At 40.8% G+C, this 22,032-nt stretch overlaps 1 protein-coding gene across 2 annotated transcripts in view; it reads left to right on the forward strand.

Moving 5' to 3' along the window:
- The window catches only part of SEC22A (SEC22 homolog A, vesicle trafficking protein), a 65,268-nt gene that overhangs the window by 37,527 nt on the left and 5,709 nt on the right, over positions 1 to 22,032 (forward strand). For both annotated transcript variants that reach the window (XR_010746844.1, XM_066347943.1), the window contains exons 5-6: positions 239 to 354; positions 17,432 to 17,497. Coding sequence is in view for 1 of the 2 variants with exons in the window: in XM_066347943.1 (XP_066204040.1) it covers positions 239 to 354; positions 17,432 to 17,497 (182 nt within the window). In the remaining variant the exon portion in view is untranslated. The remainder of the gene's footprint in view (positions 1 to 238; positions 355 to 17,431; positions 17,498 to 22,032) is intronic.

Here is a 22,032-nt window from a genome sequence, read left to right on the forward strand (position 1 = left end):
TTTGTTAAAAAAGTTGAGAAAAATAAGTTAAAATGGGTTCAGGGGAATGAGGTTGTCAGATTGTTAGACATTTTGCAGTTAAAAAATATGTACTTACTAAGATATATTGTTAGATAATTTCATGCAGATTAATATGCGTTTGGCCATTTAAATTGAGCAATGAATTTCATTTTACATGAGTTTAAGTATTGACAGGAGATATTGATGTTCATTCCTAACCATTTCTTTTGTTTCCCAGCTCACCAGCGACTGGAACCAGCAACTCTGTCAGGGGTTGTGGCATTTATCCTTAGTCTTTTATGTGGAGCTCTGAATTTAATTCGAGGTTTTCATGCCATAGAAAGTCTCCTGCAGGTACTGTGCTATTTTTGCTATTTCAGGTGACTGTGTCTATTGATTCTGATTGTTACAGAATTGATTGATTTGAGTATTGGTACAATTTATATTGTATCCTCAGATTTTGTCTTCTTTATACCTGCCTTGGTCTCCCTTTCCTCTGAAAACACTAATTTCAAAACACACACACACACACAAATGCACTGATTTCTAGTTGACCTTTTTGTCTCGATTAGCACATATTTATTATCTACTCTTCAGGGGGCACTATTTATGGGTATCTGGAGACATTAAGATATGTGTGACATGGGCCCTGCAGCCTCAGAGCCTAGAGTTGAATTAAAGAGGCAAAGAAGGCCCTCGCTGGTTGGCTCAGCAGTAGAGCATCCGCCTGGCGTGTGGAAGTCCCAGTTCGATTTCTGGTCAGGGCGCACAGGAGAGGCGCCCATCTGCTTCTCTACCCTTCCCCCTCTCCTTCCTCTCTCTCTCTTCCCCTCCCACAGCCAAGGCTCCATTGGAGCAGGGTTGGCCCGAGCACTGAGGATGGCTCCATGGCCTCTGCCTCAGGCGCTAGAATGGCTCCGGCTGCAACAGAGCAACGCCCCAGATAGGCAGAGCATCGCCCCCTGGTGGGCATGTCAGGTGGATTTCGGTCGGGCGCATGCAGGAATCTGTTTGCCTATCTGCTTCTAACTTCGGAAAAATACAAAAAATAAATAAAAAAGAGGCAAAGAAGCCCACAAATAATTGCTAAGTGCCAAGGACACAGAGAGCAGAAGAAGGAAGACAGGAGAAGGGGGCTTTGTGGAAGAGGGGTGAGCTGGACTTGGAGGGACCTGAGTAGACAGGAGTGGAAGAAAGATGGGGGCATTTGTGGGCAGGTCTTTGTCCTACCTGTGTGTATTCCTACTTAGTTACCTGCTCTTTTTCCTTTTATGTCATGCCTATCTGTGAAACCACTGACTTTCTCAGATACTGCCAGTGATTTTGTTTTTTTTTTTTCTTGTTTTTTTTTTGTATTTTTCTGAAGCTGGAAACGGGAAGAGACAGTCAGACAGACTCCCGCATGCGCCCGACCGGGATCCACCCGGCACGCCCACCAGGGGCGACGCTCTGCCCACCAGGGGGTGATGCTCTGCCCCTCCGGGGCGTCGCTCTGCTGCGACCAGAGCCACTCCAGTGCCTGGGGCAGAGGCCAAGGAGCCATCCCCAGTGCCCGGGCCATCTTTGCTCCAATGGAGCCTTGGCTGCGGGAGGGGAAGAGAGAGACACAGAGGAAGGAGGGGGTGGGGGTGGAGAAGCAAATGGGCACTTCTCCTATGTGCCCTGGCCGGGAATCGAACCCGGGTCCCCCGCACGCCAGGCCGACGCTCTACCGCTGAGCCAACCGGCCAGGGCCTGATTTTGTTTTTCTGGTAGAGTTTCTTTCAGAGAATGTGGCTACCAGAGTATATTAACTTTTTCTCTTATTCCTTTTGTAAACTTTTTGAAACTTAACATTTAGCACATTTCACAGTGTACAACTTTCCTTTCCCTTATTAATACTCACTTCCTGTAAAGACTTTTTTTTTTTTTTTGTATTTTTCTGAAGCTGAAAACGGGGAGGCAGTCAGACAGACTCCCGCATGCGCCCGACAGGGATCCACCCGGCATGCCCACCAGGGGGCGATGCTCTTCCCATCTGGGGTGTTGCTCTGTTGCAACCGGAGCCACTCTAGCGCCTGAGGCAGAGGCCATAGAGCCATCCTCAGCGCCTGGGCCAACTTTGCTCCAATGGAGCCTCGGCTGTGGGAGGGGAAGAGAGAGACTGAGAGGAGGAGAGGGGGAGGGGTGGAGAAGCAGATGGACACTTCTCCTGTGTGCCCTGGCCGGGAATCAAACTCGGGACTTCTACACGCCAGGCCGACACTCTACCACTGAGCCAACCGGCCAGGGCTATGAAGACTTTTTGACACTTCCACATTGTCAGTTAGTTCCTTTGGGGGTGATCAGCATTTAGCTCATAAAAACCCACTCAACACACTTTGTATTCTGCTTTAAAATTGCTGTTAGTTTGAAGAACACTCAGAGAGCACCATCCTGAGTACCTTTTGAATGTCCTCAGCTGTGTGAGGCCAAGAGCAGAGGACATCACGGGTTCCAGGCAGTGGTGCTGTCCCCTGAGTGGGGGTGGAGGGGAGCATCTCATGACTTCCCAATCCTTCCCACACTTCCTGGGCCTGCAGGGAAAGCCCCTTTCCCGTTTAGTCACAGGACTGCTGGGTGTTGACCCTCAGTGTCCTTGCCCTTGTTCCCCAGCTCGTCAGCTGTGTTCCAGTAGGAGTTCAGGTTGGAGCCCGTCAACCTGCCTGAAAGAGAAAAGGCAATTTGCTGACTGAAAAAACTAATGCATAAGATACTGTTTTCTTTTTTTTAAACTTCACGTAGTGGAAAGAACAGTAGATGTGTGAAGAGTTGATTCTTGTTCGTAGAAGAAAGAGAGCGTTGCCTCTAGTTGAGCTGCTGATTGGCCTTGAATAGCTCTGTGGCCTTGAATAGCTCACCTTACTTTAAGGTCCTCCGTTTCATTGCTTATCAGATAAAGATGAAGGGGTGGATTGATGAGTATTTCTCAAAGTATGGGGTACATTTACCACTAAATAGTTAAATAGAAGATGACTATAAATGATATAGGGGTAAACATGTTTAATTTTAAGAATTATGTATTTAATGTACATTAATAGTATCTATGCTTGATCAGGGATACTAGTTTCTATTAATAGAGATATAAGACTTTCTTTTAAAATAAATTTTAATTAAAAAGTCAACTTTATGAAATCTAGTATATAAGTAATGGTATAATTAGCATTTAGAGTTGGCATAAATTGTGAAGGTGGTACTTAAGGTTAAAGTGTTCGGGTTAAAAGAATTCTCTGGTGGTTTGTAGTAAATCAACAGGCAAGGGGAAGGAGCAGCCCTGGTTTGGGAAAAGCTTTCAGAAAATCCACAGAACCTTACCATACCTGACTCAGATGACAATGCCTAAATTGTTGAAATAATACTTTTGAGCTGCCATACCTAATGCATGTCTTGATTCTTAAGAGTATCAGTTCTTCCTCTGATCAGTAGCATCTTTGCCTCATCACAGTTGGTTTTTAGGTTTCAGAAGAACAATACAGGCATACCTTGTTTTATTGAGTTTAACAGATATTATTTATAGGTTGAAGGCAAGACCTTCACAAATGGTTTTATTATGATACTGTGTTGTGGTGGTCTGGAACCAAACTGCAATATGGAAATATCTCCAAGGTAATTCCTGTAATCTGATTAAACTAATTATGATTTACCTGTAACTGACTGGTAGCTCAGAAATTTCTCAGACTATTTACATTTTAAAAAGACATCATAAACCAGTATAACTCATGGACATTGATGCAAAAATCCTCAAAGTATTAGCAAATTAAATCCAATGATGTATAGAAAGAATTATATACCATAAACAAATGATTTATTCTAGGTATGTAAGGCTGGTTCAACATTTGAAAATGGTGATGGACAAAGAATTGACTTGGTGGGGTGATCACACGTTATGGTGTATATAGATGTATTTTACAATTGGGTAGCTGAAACCTGTAAAATTATGTTAACCAGTGTCACCCCAATACATTCCATTTAAAATGGAATCAGGATCTGGAAGAGATATTTGCACTCCAATGCTCATTGCAGAATTATTCACAACAGCAAGGTTACACATCGACAAATAAAAGGATAAAATGTGGTATATACATAAAATGGAATATTCATCCTTAAGAAGAAAGGAAATTTTGACATATGGTACAGCGTGGGTGAACCTTAAGGATATGATGCTAAGTTAAATAAGCCAGTCACAAAAGGACAAACACTGTACGATTCCACTTAAATAAGGTACTTAGAGTAGTTGAACTCATAGAGACAGAAAGTAGTAGAATAGTGGTTTCCAGGGGCTGGAGTGGGGGGGAGCGTGATGGGAAGTTGCTGTCAGTGGCACAGAGTTTCAGATTTGCAAGATTAAAAAGTTCTGGAGATCTACTGGACACCATTATGTCTATAGTTAACAATAGCATTCTATAAACTTAAAAATTTGTTATGAGGGTAAATCTCGTGCTTTTTGCCACAATTAAAAAATATTATTGGTAAAAAAAAAAAAAAAAAGAAAGAAAGAAAATCAGTTAATGTAATCCATCACATCAGTAGGCTAAAGAAAAATCATATGTTCACATCAGTAGATACAGAAAAAGCATTTGACAAAATTCAACACCCATTCATGAACTCACAGGAAACTAGGAATAAAGGAGAACTTCCTCAACTTGTTAAAGAACATGTACAGAAATCCTGCAGCTAACATATTTGATGAGAAACTAGATGCTTTTTCCCTAAGATTGGGCCACAAGACAAGGATGCCACCTCTCACCATTTCTATTCAGCATTGTATTGGAAAACCTAATTAATGGGGTGAGACAAGACAAGAAAGAGAAGGTATAGATATTGGGACAGAAGAAATACAACTGTCTTTATTCACAGATGGTATGATTGTCTACATAGAAAATACCAAAGGATCAACTAGAACTCATAAGTGATTATTAGCAAGGTTATAGGATCCAAAGTTAACATCTAGAAGTCAATTGCTTTCCTATATATCAGCAAGAAACAATTGAAATTTGAAATTAAAGTAATATTTATATTGGCACTCCCAAAATTGAAGCACTTAAGAATAAATCTAATGAAATATATATAAAATATAGATGAGGAAAACTATAAAACTCTGATAAAAGAAGTCAAAGAAGCTCTAAATAGATTGATATTGATATTCTGTGTTCATAGATTGGAAGATTCAATATTATTAAGATGTTGGTTCTCAAATTGACCTCTAGATTCAACACAGTTCCAATCAAAATTTCAGCAAGTTAATTTTGTGGCTATTGACAAAGTGATTCCAGAATTTATATGGAGAGGTAGAACACAAGAATAGCCAATATAGTACTGAAAAAAAGAGAGGACATACTACCCAACTTAAAGACTTACTATTAAGCTATAATAACTGAGGTATTGTGGTATTGGCAAAACAATAAACAAATACATCAGTGGAATAGAGTAGAGATCCCAGAAATGTACCCTACAGATACAGACAACTGATCTTTGACAAAGGAGCAAAAGCAATTCAGCAGAGAAAGGATGTTCTTTTCAACAGGTGGTGCTGGAAGAGCCCAGCATCCACATACAAAAACATGAATATAGACAAGATTAAAAAAAGGTTTAACCGGCCCTGGCCGGTTGGCTCAGCGGTAGAGCATCAGCCTGGCATGCGGGGGACCCGGGTTCGGTTCCCGGCCAGGGCACATAGGAGAAATGCCCATTTGCTTCTCCACCCCCCTCCCTCCTTCCTCCCTGTCTCTCTCTTCCCCTCCCGCAGCCAAGGCTCCATTGGAGCAAAGATGGCCCGGGCGCTGGGGATGGCTCCTTGGCCTCTGCCCCAGGCGCTAGAGTGGCTCTGGTCACGGCAGAGCGACGCCCCGGAGGGGCAGAGCATCGCCCCCTGGTGGGCAAGAGCATCGCCCCTGGTGGGCGTGCCGGGTGGATCCCGGTCAGGCGCATGCGGGAGTCTGTCTGACTGTCTCTCCCCGTTTCCAGCTTCAGAAAAATACAAAAAAAAAAAAAAAAAAGGTTTAACCTACCTGACCTGTGGTGGCACAGTGGATAAAGCTGAGGTTTTATCCACTGTACAGTTATTTACCTGTAACTGACTGGTAGCTCTGAAATTTCTTAGGTTTTCTAATACAGTGCTGAATAGGAATGGTGAGAGGTGGCGTTCTTGTCTTGTGGCCCAATCTTAGGGAAAAAGCATCTAGTTTCTCATCAAATATGATGTTAGCTGAGGTGAATAATCGACCTGGAATGCTGAGGTTGCCTGTTCAAAACCCCAGCGTGCCTGGTCAAGGCACATACGAGAGGCAGCTATGAGTTGATGTTTCCTACTCCTCCCCATGCCTTTCTCTCTCTCCTCTCTCTGAAATCAATAAATAAAATCTTAGGAAAAAAGTTTAACTCAAAATGGATCACACACCTAGATGTAAAACACAAAACTATGAAGTTGTAAAAGATCATAGAAAACCTAGACAACCTTGAGTTTGTTGATGAATTTTTAGATACAACACCCATAGAAAATTCCACGACAGAAAAATTGGTTAGACTTAATTGAAAAACTTCTGCTCTAGGAAGGACATTAAGAGAATGAATAGATAAGCCACAGAAATCTTACATCGAAAACATACAAAGAACTCTTAAAACTCAAGAAAGCAAACAACCTGCCTGACCTGTGTTGGCCCAGTGCTTTGACCAGGAGCGCTGAGGTTGCCTGTTTGAGTCCCTGGGCTTGCCCAGTCAAGGCACATACAGGAAGCAACTACTATGAGTTGATGCTTCTCCCTCTCTCTCTCTTTCCTTCTATCTCTCTCCCCATCTTCCTTCTCTCTGTCTCTCCCCCCTTCTCTCTCTTCCTTCTCTCTAAAAACCAATCAATAAATTTTAAAAATCTAAAAAAAAAAAGGAAAGGAAAGCAAACAACCCAATTTAAAAATAGGCCAAAAAAAGTATCTGTTTAAAACACCTCACCAAAGTATATGAAAAGATGCTTACATCATATATCATTAAGGAATTGTAAATTAAAACATTAAAATATCACTAAACATCTATTAGAATGGCAAAATCCAAAAAACGGACAATACCAAGTACTGATGAGGATATAGAACAGTGGGAACTCTCATTCATTCATTCATTGCTGTGGGAATGCAAACGGCAGTCACGTTAGAAGACAGTTTGGCTGTTTCTCACAGAGCTAAACGTAGCCTTACTGTATGATCCAGCAGTTATGCTCCTTGGCACACTTACCCAAATGAGTAGAAATCTTATGTCCATACAAAAACATTGCAGGTGAATATTTATCTCAGTTTTATTCATAATTTCAAAAAAACTGGAAACAACTAAGAAATCCTTCACAAGGTGAATGGATAGACAGTGACAATCTGTACTGTGGAATATTATTTGGTAATGAAAAGAAATGAGCTAACAAGCCACAAAAAAGATATGGCTAAATCTTAAATAATTATTGCTTAATAAAAGAAGCCAGTCTGAAAAACTACTACATGCTACATGTTCCAACTATGACATTCTGGAAGAGGCAACACTGTATAGACAATAAATTAAAAGATTAGTGGTTGCCAGGAAGGAAGGAGGAAGGATAAATAGTAGGAGCATGGGATTTTTATGGCGGTGAAACTATCCATCCCTATGTTACTTGGTGGTAGTGAAGTCGTTATACATTTCTCAAAACCAATAGAATGTTTTACACAGTGAACCTTTACATAAACTATGGGCTTTAGCTAATAAAGTGTCACTGTTGGCTCATCAGGTGTAACAAATGTACCACATTAAGGCAAGCTGTTAATAATAACAGGGAACTGAGCAGGGGAAGTGCCGGTGTATGATCACTCTACTGCTTAAGTCTTTGTAAACCTAAAACTGCTCTAAAGATAAAAGTCTGTGTATGATCGCTCTACTGCTTAAGTCTTTGTAAACCTAAAACTGCTCTAAAGATAAAAGTTGTTAACTTCACACACACACACACACACACACACACACACACACACACACACACACACACCACATACCAGTATTAAAACAAAGAGCAAACTGGAGGAGCATTTTCTAGGCTTTGATGTTTCATTAGGCGTGGCTCTGCTTAGCATGTGAAGAACATAGAGCCTGTTGTGCCCAACCAGCTCCTGGGAAACAGTGGGTCAGGCTTTCTCTTTCCATGGAGGGGCCGAGGCCTCCCATTCACACACTCCAGGTAGGGAGGGACCTCACAGCCCCAGTCAGAATGAAGCATAGGTTCAGGAATCTAATTCATGTTTCAAGGTCAGGTGTACAATTTTGTGCCCTCTGAAAACAGGAATTAATTTGAGAAAGCCAGTAGAGATGGCCTGGAAAAATAACAATGTATTTTAATTGACATTATTAACCCTTTGAGTAGTACAGAACGTTCATGTACGTCCTTGTGCCTCCTGACTATCCAGAGTATGACTGTAACAAAAATTTTTATTTTAAAAATGTGTAAGGCAACAGAAAATAAGGCAAATGTATGTCCTTCTTGTTTTTATAAATTGGTTCTCAAACAAACATGATTTTAAGTTAATAAAACTGTAACTGGGATTAATTTCATTTAAAAAAAAAACAACTCACTCCTGGGGGTCAGCAAGCGTGAAAAAACTCACTACTCAAAGTGTTAATTTGCATAAGAAAACTGGAAAGATAAACTAATACATGTGATGGGAACTGAACAGATGGGAAGCAGAGTGGAAATGAGAATTTTCACAATATGTACCTTCATATATGTTATTTTTATTTTTGAACCATATGAATATATTATTCAGATTTTTAATAATGAAAATGAATATTTATTAGCATCTGTTATGTAAGAAAGAAAAAAGACAACTTTTGTTAAACCAACTTAATAGGTAGATTTTCAAGTAATGAAAATTTCAGGCAGAGTAAAGAAAGGTAAATATTTCTGTGAGGAGTAAGGAGATCCTGAGCTTTTTTCCATTTTTGTAGCTTCTTCCTGACTCTTAGAATCCAGTTTCCCTAGAAGATTGAAGGTTTTTTTATTTAACATAGTTTCTTAAAATTGTGGTGGTGGGGTGTGAATGAAGCATGGGGTAAATTACGGAAAATTAAGGGTAGGGAAAAGGTTAGTGTGGTCTTGTGTATTAGTAGGTCATTTATGATTTGAGTATTCTCTGGATGCTTGTATCTTTGCAGATGTGTCTTACTGATGTTTGATATGGAATTCTTTCTGTTTCATTGTTGTCCTAAACTCAGTTTACTCCAACAGTGTTTCTCTTGATGCAGGGAACTATAAATTGGCCCATACGGGATTTTTAGCTATCTGGAAACCAGGGATACTCATCAGCACACTCATCAGCAGTTGAGGTTTCTAAACCAGTGGTGCTCAGAGAGAGGAGTGCAGGGTTGGGGGAGATGTAATGTAGGTCACGGGTGGTTTGTCAATAGGCAATTTTAAAAGAGTTTCCAACAAATTATGATCTTTTCACCTAAATAAGAATCATTGCTTTTGGAAATTCACTGGACCAAAAGTAGATTTCCATTGCTCCAATTATTGGGGATTTTACATCAGTAGTGAGGAAAATATTCTGGTAACTGGTGCTTGGAAATATTTTTCCTTGTGTTGTTATGAGAATAAAAGGGAATACAATGTAGTGTTGGAGGTATCTACCTTCTAAGGATTCTGTGTCCTAAAAGGTGGAATTGAAAATAGGCAAACAAAAGGAGGAAATGAAAGGTCAGAATGCAAAGGGCACTGTGCTTGCGAGTATGAAGCAGGTAAGATTAGGGGTGCAGACTAGATTAATTTCAACAAGTATATCCTTTACAGTCTGAATTAACCTGAAAGAAAACACATACAAAAATTGGAGACCAGAGCTCTCTCACCTTTAACTTTCCCTCTTTAGAGTCTAGTAGTTTATCATTGTTCACAACTTGTATGGGATCAAATGCCCTTTTTGTGCTCACTAAAGCCATTGAATGTAAGGCACACTCTTAGTTTTCTCTCGGGTTCATTGTATTTTGTGTTAGGAATACAGTATCTTTGGAGTTGTGATAGATCATTTTTGGTCAGTAAAAGTAAATCTTTTTGAAGTGGTTTGCTTTCTAGACTTGAGCACAAGTTCTAGGACATGGGACTTAAACCTTTATCTGTTTTGAAGTTACCTTTAGTGGAGTCATTCAGGTCATGGTGACAGAAGGGCAGAAAGCCAGTAGTACTCAGATTAAGTGGCCTCAGCATTTCTTTAATACTTGATTTAAGAGCAAAGGATTTAGTTGGGGATCATATTTCTCCATCTAGCCTTAAGTATGTAGTGTATTCTCTGAGTGTGAGTAATATATCAATTTAAAGTTTACTTCTTTAAGGCCATGAACTAAATACTTTTCCGAATGCCAGAAATGATTGCCACATTTATCTTCTGGTATGTAACTTGGTGCCTGAGGCACATTTAAATTTGAGAAGCCCCATGAATTAACATTCCTGTATATTGTTAATGTTGTTTTAAAATTCAGCACAAGTTTGTTTCTTCTAGATTAATAACCACCTCTTAGGTGATAACAAGGGTTTTATTAAAATATATAGCATTGGAGTTTTTTCTTTGGTGTCTAAAGTTAAGACTTGAGAGGTTTAGGATGAGTACATTTTTTTTTAAGTTGTTAAATTTGATTTGGTGTTCACAGTAATGTGTAAATTAGATTTTTTTCACTCATTTGTTAGCTTTGTTCTGAGTTTAGGGATGTTAAGTTTCTTGTGAATTGGCACCTCATGAATGTATAATAAGCTTTTATCACTTTGGGTTTATATTACCTGTGTTCCTTTAAGGATCAGCCTTGAAACAATGATATTAATTAGGCTGATACCAACCTAGAAGTAATTTGGATGTGATGCATTAGAAAAAAAATTAAATGTTTTGATACAGCAGTAGAAATGCTAGCCTGGAAGTCAGGATATCTGGTACCATCTGCCACTAACTACTTTTGTGACTTTGGATGGGTTACTTTACCTTCTTCGATCTCATTTTCTGTTCTGCAAGATGAAGGGTTAGGCTACATAGGCTTAAGGACCTCTTCAGAACAAAGGTCCTAAGACTCTCTGATTCTAAAATTATTTTTAATGACTACTACCAAGCAGATGTAATCAACTTGCTTTTATTCCGTGAGTTCTGTTTTTCCCATAGATTTGTTAAAGAAATTATATAACTCAATGGAAGTTTTTGATTTATTTAGTGGTATGGTATCTATGCTAAGATGCAGTGTTTGTTTGCTTTCAAAAGAAATAAAAATATATTTTTATATTTCTATGCTTTCTTTTTTTTTTATTTATTTGTATTCAAATGTATTTTCAAAAAGATTTTAAGATTTGACACAGGCACCATATTTCTATGCTTTCTATTTTAATATGCCTTCTATTGGTTGAGAATTGGGGGAAAATATATAAAGAAGAAAATAAAATCATCCTCCCATTTTTTCTGTATATTATATACATATATGTATACACACACAAACATGTATCTAATACATGTATATAAATCATATCTATTATATAATTTTATATCTTTTCATGTAAGATTAAAAAGTGTGTATGTTCTAATTATTCCAAACATTTAGAATCATCCTATTACATTGTGTGGCTAGTATATTAAGCCTCTCCCTACCTCTTCATTTTCACCTTAAAATTTTTATTTTTCCTTTATTAATTTTTAAAGCAATGTTTTTGTATCTTAGAATCCCCTAAAGGTGAATGTGACACTTTTAAAATTTTTGTTTGAACTCCTTACTTCTGCCCCTCCTTTCCCATGCCACCCTACTCAGCTACCTTTCCTCAGTCCCACCAGCACTTCTGTCCCCTCTCTGAGCTTCGGCCCGCCTCCCTCCAGCCTCTGACTGCTCCCTTGCCTGCACTTACCTGCTTCTGCTCTGCTGCCTCTTCTCTCAGCCCATAAACACATTACAGCCTGCCAAGCTTTAAAAAACAAACAAAAGCTTTTGATGTATGTTCCCTTCTAATTCTTTGAAGGAGCAGACCATGTTTGTTGTCTCTGTTCCCTTGCTTATATTCTCTTAGTCTCCTGTGATCTTTTCTGCCTTCAAAATTCTTTGAAACACCCACCATTAAGGTCACCAGTATTCTGATTGACAAATAGTTCAGCTACTTGTCCTAAGTGCCCTTTCTGCCTTGTCTCACATACTGTTCAGTTTTCCATTTTATAAAAATTAATTTATTTTTTGTTTTTATTAAGTGATAGGAGGGGAGACAGAGACAGACTCCTGCTTGCTCCTCAACCAGATTCTCCTGGCAAGCTCTCTGCTGGGCATGCTCTGCCCATCTGGGGCATTGCTCTGTTGTTCAGCAACTGAGCTATTCTTAGCACCTGAGGCGGAGGCCATGAAGCTCTTCTCAGTACGTGGGGCCAGCTTGCTCCAATCAATCCATGGCTGCAGGAGGGGAAGAGAGAGAGAGAAGCAAGAGGGGGAAGGGTAGAGAAGCAGATGGTCACTTCTCCTTTGTGCCCTGACTGGGAAACAAACCTGGGACATCTACATACCAGGCTGACACTCTACCACTGAGCCAACAATCCAGGGTATCAGTTTTCCTTTAATACTTGTTTAGCCTGGCCTATGATGATGCAGTGGATAGAGCGCCAACCTGGAACTCTGAGGTCACCGATTCAAAACCCTAGGCTTGCCCAGTCAAGGCACATACACAACAAGCAATCAATGAACAGCTCGAGTGAAGCGACTACTTCTTCTTTCCCCTATCCTCTCTCTGTAAAATCAATAAATAAGATTTTAAAAAAAGAAATAAAATTACTTGTTTAATTTAAAAAATAATGCTTATTATAAAACTTAGAAGTTAATAAATCATATATTACATTATTTTTTTTAAGACTAGAGGGCGCTCAACATTATTTTTCTTGATATTCTCTTATCTCTTCATTTTCATGAAACAATTTTTTTCCTATTTTTTATTTTTCTTCTTAGCCCTCAGTTTTTTGTGGAGTGTTTTTGGTAAACTTTCTTCCTCTGCCTGTTTTTTAAATAATGCTTCTCCAGTGTTCTGTCCTTGGCTTTATTTTTCTCTAACTCTACATCTTCTTGGATATTTTCATAATGTCCTTTAAAAAAAAGTTAACATATGTACATACACACACACACTTACACATGCATATATATACAGTAAAACGTACACACAATTTCAAAGCCTATAATTTTTTCTTTAATATTCCCTTTATTTCTTTAATATACTCTTACTGGATTTATTGTGGTGACATTGATTAATAGAATTACACAGGTTTCAGAGGTACAATTCTATAGTACATTATCTGTATATTATATTGTGTGTTCATCACCCCAAATCAAGTCTCCTTTAAAGACTGTAATTTTAACAGTAAGTAATTCTCTTCCCGCTTCCCCCCTGGAGTCAGTGACTGGTATATCCTAGAGAGATTATGTTCATATGCCAGTAGGTATATGAACTGTATACATACTTACTTACAGAGGTATTAATTTAAAATTATTTGTAGTATAAATGGCAACATACTCTTCATACTGATGTGCATCTTTTCCTACCTAACAATATGTAGGCAGTCGTTTCCTATCAGTATAGAGATCTATTACATTCTTTTTAGTGGCTACATAGCATATTTTCATTTGTATTCTCTTCCCCCTACCACACAACATTTTATTTTGAAAAATGCAAAATTTCAGGTTTAAAGAACAATACAATTAACATTCATCTGAATGCCTACTCAACTTCCTTCCATTCTCTCTCTCTCTCTTTTTTCTTTTTGGTGAATCATTTGAAAATAAAATTGTAGGTATTATGACAAAATTATTCAATATATCTGTTTTAAGGACTTGCACATTCTCATACATAATCACAATACCTTTATTACACTTAGGAAAGTTAAGATTAATGTGGTAGGTATTATCTAATATGAAATCTCTATTAAGATTTCCACAGTTGGCCCCAAATACATATACTTAATAGTGTCTTTTTCTCTCCAGTCTAGAAGGCAGTCAAGAGTTAAGACTGGCACCCGGTTGCAATAGGCTTTTCTTTTACTTACTGCTATTTGACTAGATGACTGTTAACTAGGTCTCTAGGTCAAACTCTTTCCTGAAGCAGACTTTTTCTTCTAAATATAATTATCTGGATGTCCCAGTAGTAACTCTAAAGTAGCATATCCGGAATGAACTCAGTTTTTTCTGCTCTCAGATCTACTTTTCCTCCTATATTCCCAATTTAGTGAATGGCACCACTCAAATCTTGCCTAAAAAGAAACTTTGCAGTCCTAGCCTCTCCCCTGTTTGAGACTGCGTGTGCTCCTCCCTTTACCTGAAATTCTCTTCCCACATTGTCCACCTTGTCCACAAGTTCATCCTTCAGGATCTAGGTTATGCTTTGCTTCTCAGGCAAACTGCCCCTGACGCTTTTTTTTTCCCCCAGATAGAAATTAACTGGGTCTCCATAAGGTTCTCTTAGTACCCTGTACATATATCTATACCATCAATTATTTGGGTGGGAATTGTTGGTTTATGTATCTGCCTTCTTTTTTTTTTCTTTTTTCTTTTTTTGTATTTTTCTGAAGCTGGAAACGGGGAGAGACAGTCAGACAGACTCCCGCATGCGCCCGACCGGGATCCACCCGGCATGCCCACCTAGGGGCGACGCTCTGCCCACCAGGGGGCGATGCTCTGCCCCTCCGGGGCGTCGCTCTGCCACGACCAGAGCCACTCTAGCGCCTGGGGCAGAGGCCAAGGAGCCATCCCCAGCGCCCGGGCCATCTTTGCTCCAATGGAGCCTTGGCTGCGGGAGGGGAAGAGAGAGACAGAGAGGAAGGAGGGGTGGGGGTGGAGAAGCAAATGGGCGCTTCTCCTATGTGCCCTGGCCGGGAATCGAACCCGGGTCCCCCGCATGCCAGGCCGACGCTCTACCGCTGAGCCAACCGGCCAGGGCTATGTATCTGCCTTCTTGATTAGACAGTGAGTTTCTTGAGTTGGTATGGATTTGTTTTCTTTCCCAGGTCTAGTAACATAGTACTAGCCCATAAGTGCTTTAGGGATAGTCATTAAGTGCAAGAATATACTTATAGACAGTCTTCTCTTTACCAAGTAGAATTATTTTTCAAAGCTCAACTCAATTTAGCATGTATTTGTTGGATTCCCGCTGTGTGCATAGTGTCATGCAAATAGTAAGATTTCTTTTCTGCCTTGAAGAAAGGTTAGGGTCTAATTAAGAAGATAAGGCCAGTACACTAGAGGCTTAAACAATACTGAAAGGTAATCTAATTATCCAGTGATGCAGACAGTGACCTGAGGGGAAAATGAAGTTACTGAATGTTTTTGAGAACTTTCTGTGTGCCTGTTACTGTGTGCTCGTAAATGTTTTTTCATTTAATCCCTACAACTTTTATTTTCAAAAAGGAAATTGATGTTAAATAGTCTCCATCATACAACTACTGAGTAAAGATTTGAACCCAGATCTGACTCCAGAACATGCTCTTCACTTAAGGGTTCCAAAGGCGATTAAGAGAGTAGAAAGTAAGATTGTATATTTAAGGGAATAATAATTAACTGTAGAACAGTAATTAAATTATGGTGTATCCCCCATAATGAAAGGTTATATAATCATAACAAATCATGTGGTTGAGGAAGATCTTGAGAAAGTGTTTATATTGTTATGATACAATGTATACAGTCCTAAAAGGCATTATATAAAGTATGATTCCAATTTTTAAAAATGTGTACCTTTTTATACAGAAAATATTGGAAGAAAATATATAAACTGGTTAGTAATTATCTCAGATTTGCAATATTATGGATTATATTAATTTATTTTTTGTAACAATCTATTTTCCAAATTCTCTACAATGAACAAATTTTTATAATCAGAAAAAAATCATTTTAAAAGTAAAGGATAATCAAGCAGAACTTATAGGGTGGGGCAAAAGTAGGTTTACATTTGTTCATATCAAAAATAATATAATAATTAATGAAGAATAATACAAGAATAAACTGTGGTTCGTGTACTCACAACTGTAAACCTACTTTTGCTCCACCCTGTATTTAAAGTCTTAGAATTACTGAAGTGGAAGGGTTTTATGTTGACCTCTCAGCCCCTGGGGTAGAACTGTCCCTAAGCATCCCAGATGGATTACAGTTCCTATTTTAAGAGCACCTCTCTAGGATAAACCACTCTCCCTCTGCCTTGCAGTCATTTTTGTCACCCAATGGCAAGTGAAAGGACTTTTCTCTTTATATTATTATTTTATGAAGAGATGGTCATGGGGGATACTCTCGTGTCTTGTGGAAATTTTCATTATATTAAAGGTATTTTTTCTAAAATAAGGCACATATTTATGCTCCTGCCTAGGCTTTGAGTTCCACTTCATGAAAACATTGAAAGAAGTAATAAATACATATATTTAAGAGGAATCAAAAAGGATTAAAAAAGCATGGACTGTTACATGTTTCTATTAGTTTTCTTTTAAAAATAATCTATGTGCCCTGGCCGGTTGGCTCAGTAATAGAGCGTCAGCCCAGCATGTAGATGTCCCGGGTTCGATTTCCAACTAGGGCACACAGGACAAGCGCCCATCTGCTTCTCCACCCCTCCCCCTCTCCTTCCTCTCTGTCTCTCTCTTCCCCTCCTGCAGCCAAGGCTCCATTGGAGCAAAGTTGGCTCAGGTGCTGAGGATGGCTCTGTGGCCTCTGCCTCAGGCGCTAGAATGGCTCCTACTACAGTGGAGCATCACCCCTGGTGGGCATGCTGTGTGGATCCTGGTCAGGCGGATCCCATTTGGGCAGATCCTGGTCAGGAGCATGTGGGAGTCTGTCTGCCCCCCCCCCCCCCACTGCTCCTCACTTTGGAAAAATACAAAAAAATAAAAATAATCTATGCATGATGTACCTCTGTTTTTCCTCTGGGTAGCTGTTTTTCTAGCACAGCATTTATGACTTTTCTCATTGGGATTTAGCACACTCTAGTGGGCAGTAGCTTTTCATGTTTTGTTTTTTGTTTGTTTAAATCATTTCCAATTACTGTGTTGGACAATTCAGTGAGGTGCTTACTATAAAATAAAATTTGACAATATTTATTTGAATTAAGTAATGACCCTCGTGAGCAAAACTAACTTTCTAGGCCGCTGGGCTTTTCAGTAGAGAAGAGAGCCTTTTGTATGGAAACTTTCCCGTGGTTTTCATGTTTGCTGAAGCAGAATGAAGCTGACAGGCAGGCCAGAACAGGGAGGAACGCTGGTGGCTCTCTGCCTCGCACCCCTGGGACCTTAGGGTGTATTTGCTGTTTCCCTTGTAGAACTCTTGAGAATTTTTATATACCACTTTGTGAAAATTTTGACCATTTGTGCATAAAACGTTTTCATATCCTATCTCAATGGGTTGTTTTTGAAAATGGGCTTTCACGAGAAAAAAATTTTTTATTTTGTTTATGCAGAGTGATGGTGAGGATTTTAATTACATCATTGCATTTTTCCTTGGAACAGCAGCCTGCCTTTACCAGGTAAGTAGTTCTCTCCTGTTTTTAAGAAACACTTTCCCATATCAATTCTAATAATTGATCATAATTAAATAAATAAAAATAGTATCTGAGTTTTTGCCTCCCTTTTAATTTGAGCCTCTGTTAGCTTTGTGACCTACCTGTTCATGAGTAGACATAGATCCCAGTGAACTTAATGTTAACCCTGTCCTGTGCTGGGCTTTAGTGGCCCGTGTCATTTGCCCATGGAGTAAAGATTACTTCCAGATATTGTGGTGACTGATTGATTATTCAGCTTCCAGACTCTGCTTATATTCCAGCTGGAGGGTTTTGTATTATTGGGAAAGTCTCTGAGAGTAGGGAACAGCACAAGCAAGATTTTAGAATAATTAATTTAGCAGTAACAAATAGGATGGATTGTCAGAGTGGAAAGATCGGAAGCAAGGAAATGAGTTGGGAGGTGATTCCATTACTCAGGCAGAAGGTAATGCAGGATGATGGCAGTTGGGGGGGTACCGTGGGGGCCGAGCACTGAGAAGGAAGACTGCTAGGACTTGACGGAATAGATATGAGACTTAAGGAGGGAGGAGGTTTTGTATCTGGTGATAGGGAGATGAGTTTTCATATTTCCAAACAGAGAGGAGGCACAGGATAGTAGGGAGGGATGAGATAACCATGCCAGTTACCCACACTCAAGAATCTTTGCTAAAACATGTTAGAGCAAGCAAGGCCTTTTCATCAAACTTTGTAAGTAACATGTTTCTCTGGTGTGCATAGAAAGCACATTAGGAAGATTCAGAACTGCAAATACAAGGAATCTCTAGTGAAATATTTTGGATATGTGCATTTGACTTTTATGTAAAGATATGTTAAAAATTTTAGTTTCAGTGAGCCCTATATATTTTTTTTCCTGAAGTTGGAAACGGGGAGGCAGTTAGACAGACTCCCGCGTGCGCCCGACAGGGATCCACCCGGCATGCCCACCAGGGGGCGATGCTCTGCCCATCGGGGGCGTTGCTCTGTTGCAACCAGAGCCATTCTAGTGCCTGAGGCAGAGGCCATAGAGCCATCCTCAGCGCCCAGGCCAACTTTGCTCCAGTGGAGCTTTGGCTGTGGGAGGGGAAGAGAGAGACAGAGAGGAAGGAGAGGGGGAGGGGTGCAGAAGCAGATGGGCACTTCTCCTGTGTGCCCTGGCCGGGAATCGAACCCGGGACTCCTGCACGCCAGGCCGATGCTCTACCACTGAGCTAACCGGCCAGGGCCAACCCCTAATTCTTTAATTTTTCTTAATCATTTATATTATCTTCAGAACTTGTTCTTTTTATTAAATTTGACATATTATAATGAATGACATTTCATGCAGGAAATATGAAATCTTTATTAATATTACACTGCTTTATTTTTATGAAGTATTCTTGTGTCTTTTTCTTTTTTTTTTTTTTTTCCTGAAGCTGGAAACGGGGAGAGACAGTCAGTCAGACTCCCGCATGCGCCTGACCGGGATCCACCCAGCACGCCCACCAGGGACGATGCTCTGCCCACCAGGGGGCGATGCTCTGCCCCTCCGGGGCATCGCTCTGCTGCGACCAGAGCCACTCTAGCGCCTGGGGCAGAGGCCAAGGAGCCATCCCCAGCGCCCGGGCCATCTTTGCTCCAATGGAGCCTTGGCTGCAGGAGGGGAAGAGAGAGACAGAGAGGAAGGAGGGGGGGGTGGAGAAGCAAATGGGCGCTTCTCCTATGTGCCCTGGCCGGGAATCGAACCCGGGTCCCCTGCACGCCAGGCCGACGCTCTACCGCTGAGCCAACCCACCAGGGCCTCTTTTTTTTTTTTTTTAAGCGAGAGAAAGAGAGGGACAGACGGGGACAGACAGCTAAGAAGGGAGAGAGATAAGAAGTATCAACTCATTGTGGCACTTGAGTTGCTCATTGATTGCTTTCTTGTATGTTTCTTGACTGGGGGTTTCCGGCTGAGCTAATAACCCCTTACTCAAGCCAGCAACCTTTGGGCTCAAGTCAACAACCTTAGACTTCAAGCCAGTGACCTTTGGGCTCAAGCCAGCCACCATGGGGTCATGTCTATGATCCCACACTCAAGCCAGTGACCCCATGCTCAAGCCAGATAAGCCCACACTCAAGCTGGAGACCTTGGGGTTTCAAAGCTTGGTCCTTAGCATCCCAGGCCAATGCTCTATTTACTGTACCACTGCCTGGTCAGGCTGTTGTGTCAATTTTCTAAAACTTTAATCTTCACAATCCTGTCACGTAGGGAATATTATCTCACTTTTTGAAAATGAGAAATCTGGCCCTGGCTGGTTGGCTCAGCAGTAGAGCGTCATCCTTGGTTGATTCCTGGTCAGGGCACACAGGAGAAGCAACCATCTACTTCTCCACCCCTCTCTCTCTCTCTTTTCTTCCTGCAGCCATGGCTCCAGTGGCTCGAGCAAGTTGGCCTCGGGCGCTGAGGATGGCTCTTTGGCCTCTGCCTTGGGTGCTAATAAATGACTGTTGCTGAGCAAAGAAGCAATGGCCCAAGATCGGCAGATCATTGCCCCCTTGTGGGCTTCCTGGCTGGATCCTGGTAGGGGTGCCTTAAGGAGTCTGTCTCTCTACCTCCCTTCCTCGCACTAAAATTTAAAGAAAAAAGGGAATCTTTTTTTTTTTATTTTTTTTTATTTATTTTTTCTGAAGCTGGAAATGGGGAGAGACAGTCAGACAGACTCCCGCATGTGCCCGACCGGGATACACCCGGCACGCCCACCAGGGGCGACGCTCTGCCCACCAGGGGGCGATGCTCTGCCCATCCTGGGTGTCGCCATGTTGCGACCAGAGCCACTCTAGCGCCTGGGGCAGAGGCCACAGAGCCATCCCCAGCGCCCGGGCCATCTTTGCTCCAATGGAGCCTTGGCTGCGGGAGGGGAAGAGAGAGACAGAGAGGAAAGCGCGGCGGAGGGGTGGAGAAGCAAATGAGCGCTTCTCCTGTGTGCCCTGGCCGGGAATCAAACCCGGGTCCTCCGCACGCTAGGCCGACGCTCTACCGCTGAGCCAACCGGCCAGGGCAAGAAAAAAGGGAATCTTAAAAAAGAAAATGAGCCCTGGCCAGTTGGCTCAGTGGTAGAGCGTCGGCCTGGTGTGCGGGGGACCCGAGTTCGATTCCTGGCCAGGGCACACAGGAGAGGCACCCATTTGCTTCTCCACCCCCCCTTCCTCTCTGTCTCTCTCTTCCCCTCCCGCAGCCAAGGCTCCATTGGAGCAAAGATGGCCCGGGCACTGGGGATGGCTCCTTGGCCTCTGCCCCAGGCGCTAGAGTGGCTCTGGTCACGGCAGAGCGATGCCCCGAAGGGGCAGAGCATCGCCCCCTGGTGGGCAGAGCATCGCCCCTGCTGGGCGTGCCGGGTGGATCCCGGTTGGGCGCATGCGGGAGTCTGTCTGACTGTCTCTCTCCGTTTCTAGCTTCAGAAAAATACAAAAAAAAAAGAAAATGAGAAATCTAAGGCAGTTTCTGTATTATCCAGCGATATACAGCCAGTAAGTGGTGGAGTCAGGACTTAACTCTGAGTCTTCTGATTTTAAATACAATACTCTATTTATTCCACTTGCATTGTACATAGTTATCACAGTTTCCTGGTGTTGTCATTTTACAAATGAAGCACAGAAACCGTATGTACCTCCTTTAAGTCCCTTTGCCCTCCTTTATAATGGTCTTAAATATTTCCTCTGCATATATTTATATAGAATCACACCAGACAGTGTTACAATTTTTACTTCAACCATCAAACATAATTTAGAAAACTCAAGAGGAGGAGAACCTATTGCATTGGCTTTTTTTTTTTGCTTTCCCAGTATTCTCAGGTTTCTTCTTTTACTGTTTCCTTCTGTTTAGAGAACTTCCTTTTGCCATTCTTTTAGGGTACATCTGTAGGCAACAAATTCTCTCAGTCTTTTTTCACCCCCAAAATGTCTTTATTTCTCCGAATTAGTCACCATATACTAATTATAAAGAGAAAATAATAACTTTTCAATAGAGAAACCTGTCAGACATCACCTTAACAAAAGGCCAGAGTTAACATCACCAATAGTAAGAAACATTGCATATCACCATGGTGGTGTTCTTGCCAAAATTGCATATCACTTCCATCTTGAAAAAATATCAGACAGACTGAAATTAAGGGGCATTCTACAACACAACTGATCAAAACTGTTTAAGAGTATCAGGGTCATGAAAAGCAAAGACTTAAGGAGTTCTTTGAGGAGACATGACAACTAAATGCACTGTGGAATCCTGGATTGGATTCTAGACCAGAAAAAGGGCTTTAGTGGGACAACTGACAAAATTTGAATAAAGTCTATAGATTAGTTAATAGTATTACTGTATATCAATATTCATATCCTAGTTTGATGATTATACTCTAGTTATATAAGCAACATTAGGGAGGGCAGAGTGAAAGGTATATAAGAACTACTATTTTTGTAACTTTCTCTAAGTCTAAAATTATTTCAAAAGAAAATTTATTTTTTTGAACTTTTATACAATGCAAATCACTTAGGTAAATAAGTACTTC

Source organism: Saccopteryx leptura, chromosome 8 (genome assembly GCF_036850995.1).
Source record: "Saccopteryx leptura isolate mSacLep1 chromosome 8, mSacLep1_pri_phased_curated, whole genome shotgun sequence".
NCBI lineage: Eukaryota > Metazoa > Chordata > Mammalia > Chiroptera > Emballonuridae > Saccopteryx > Saccopteryx leptura.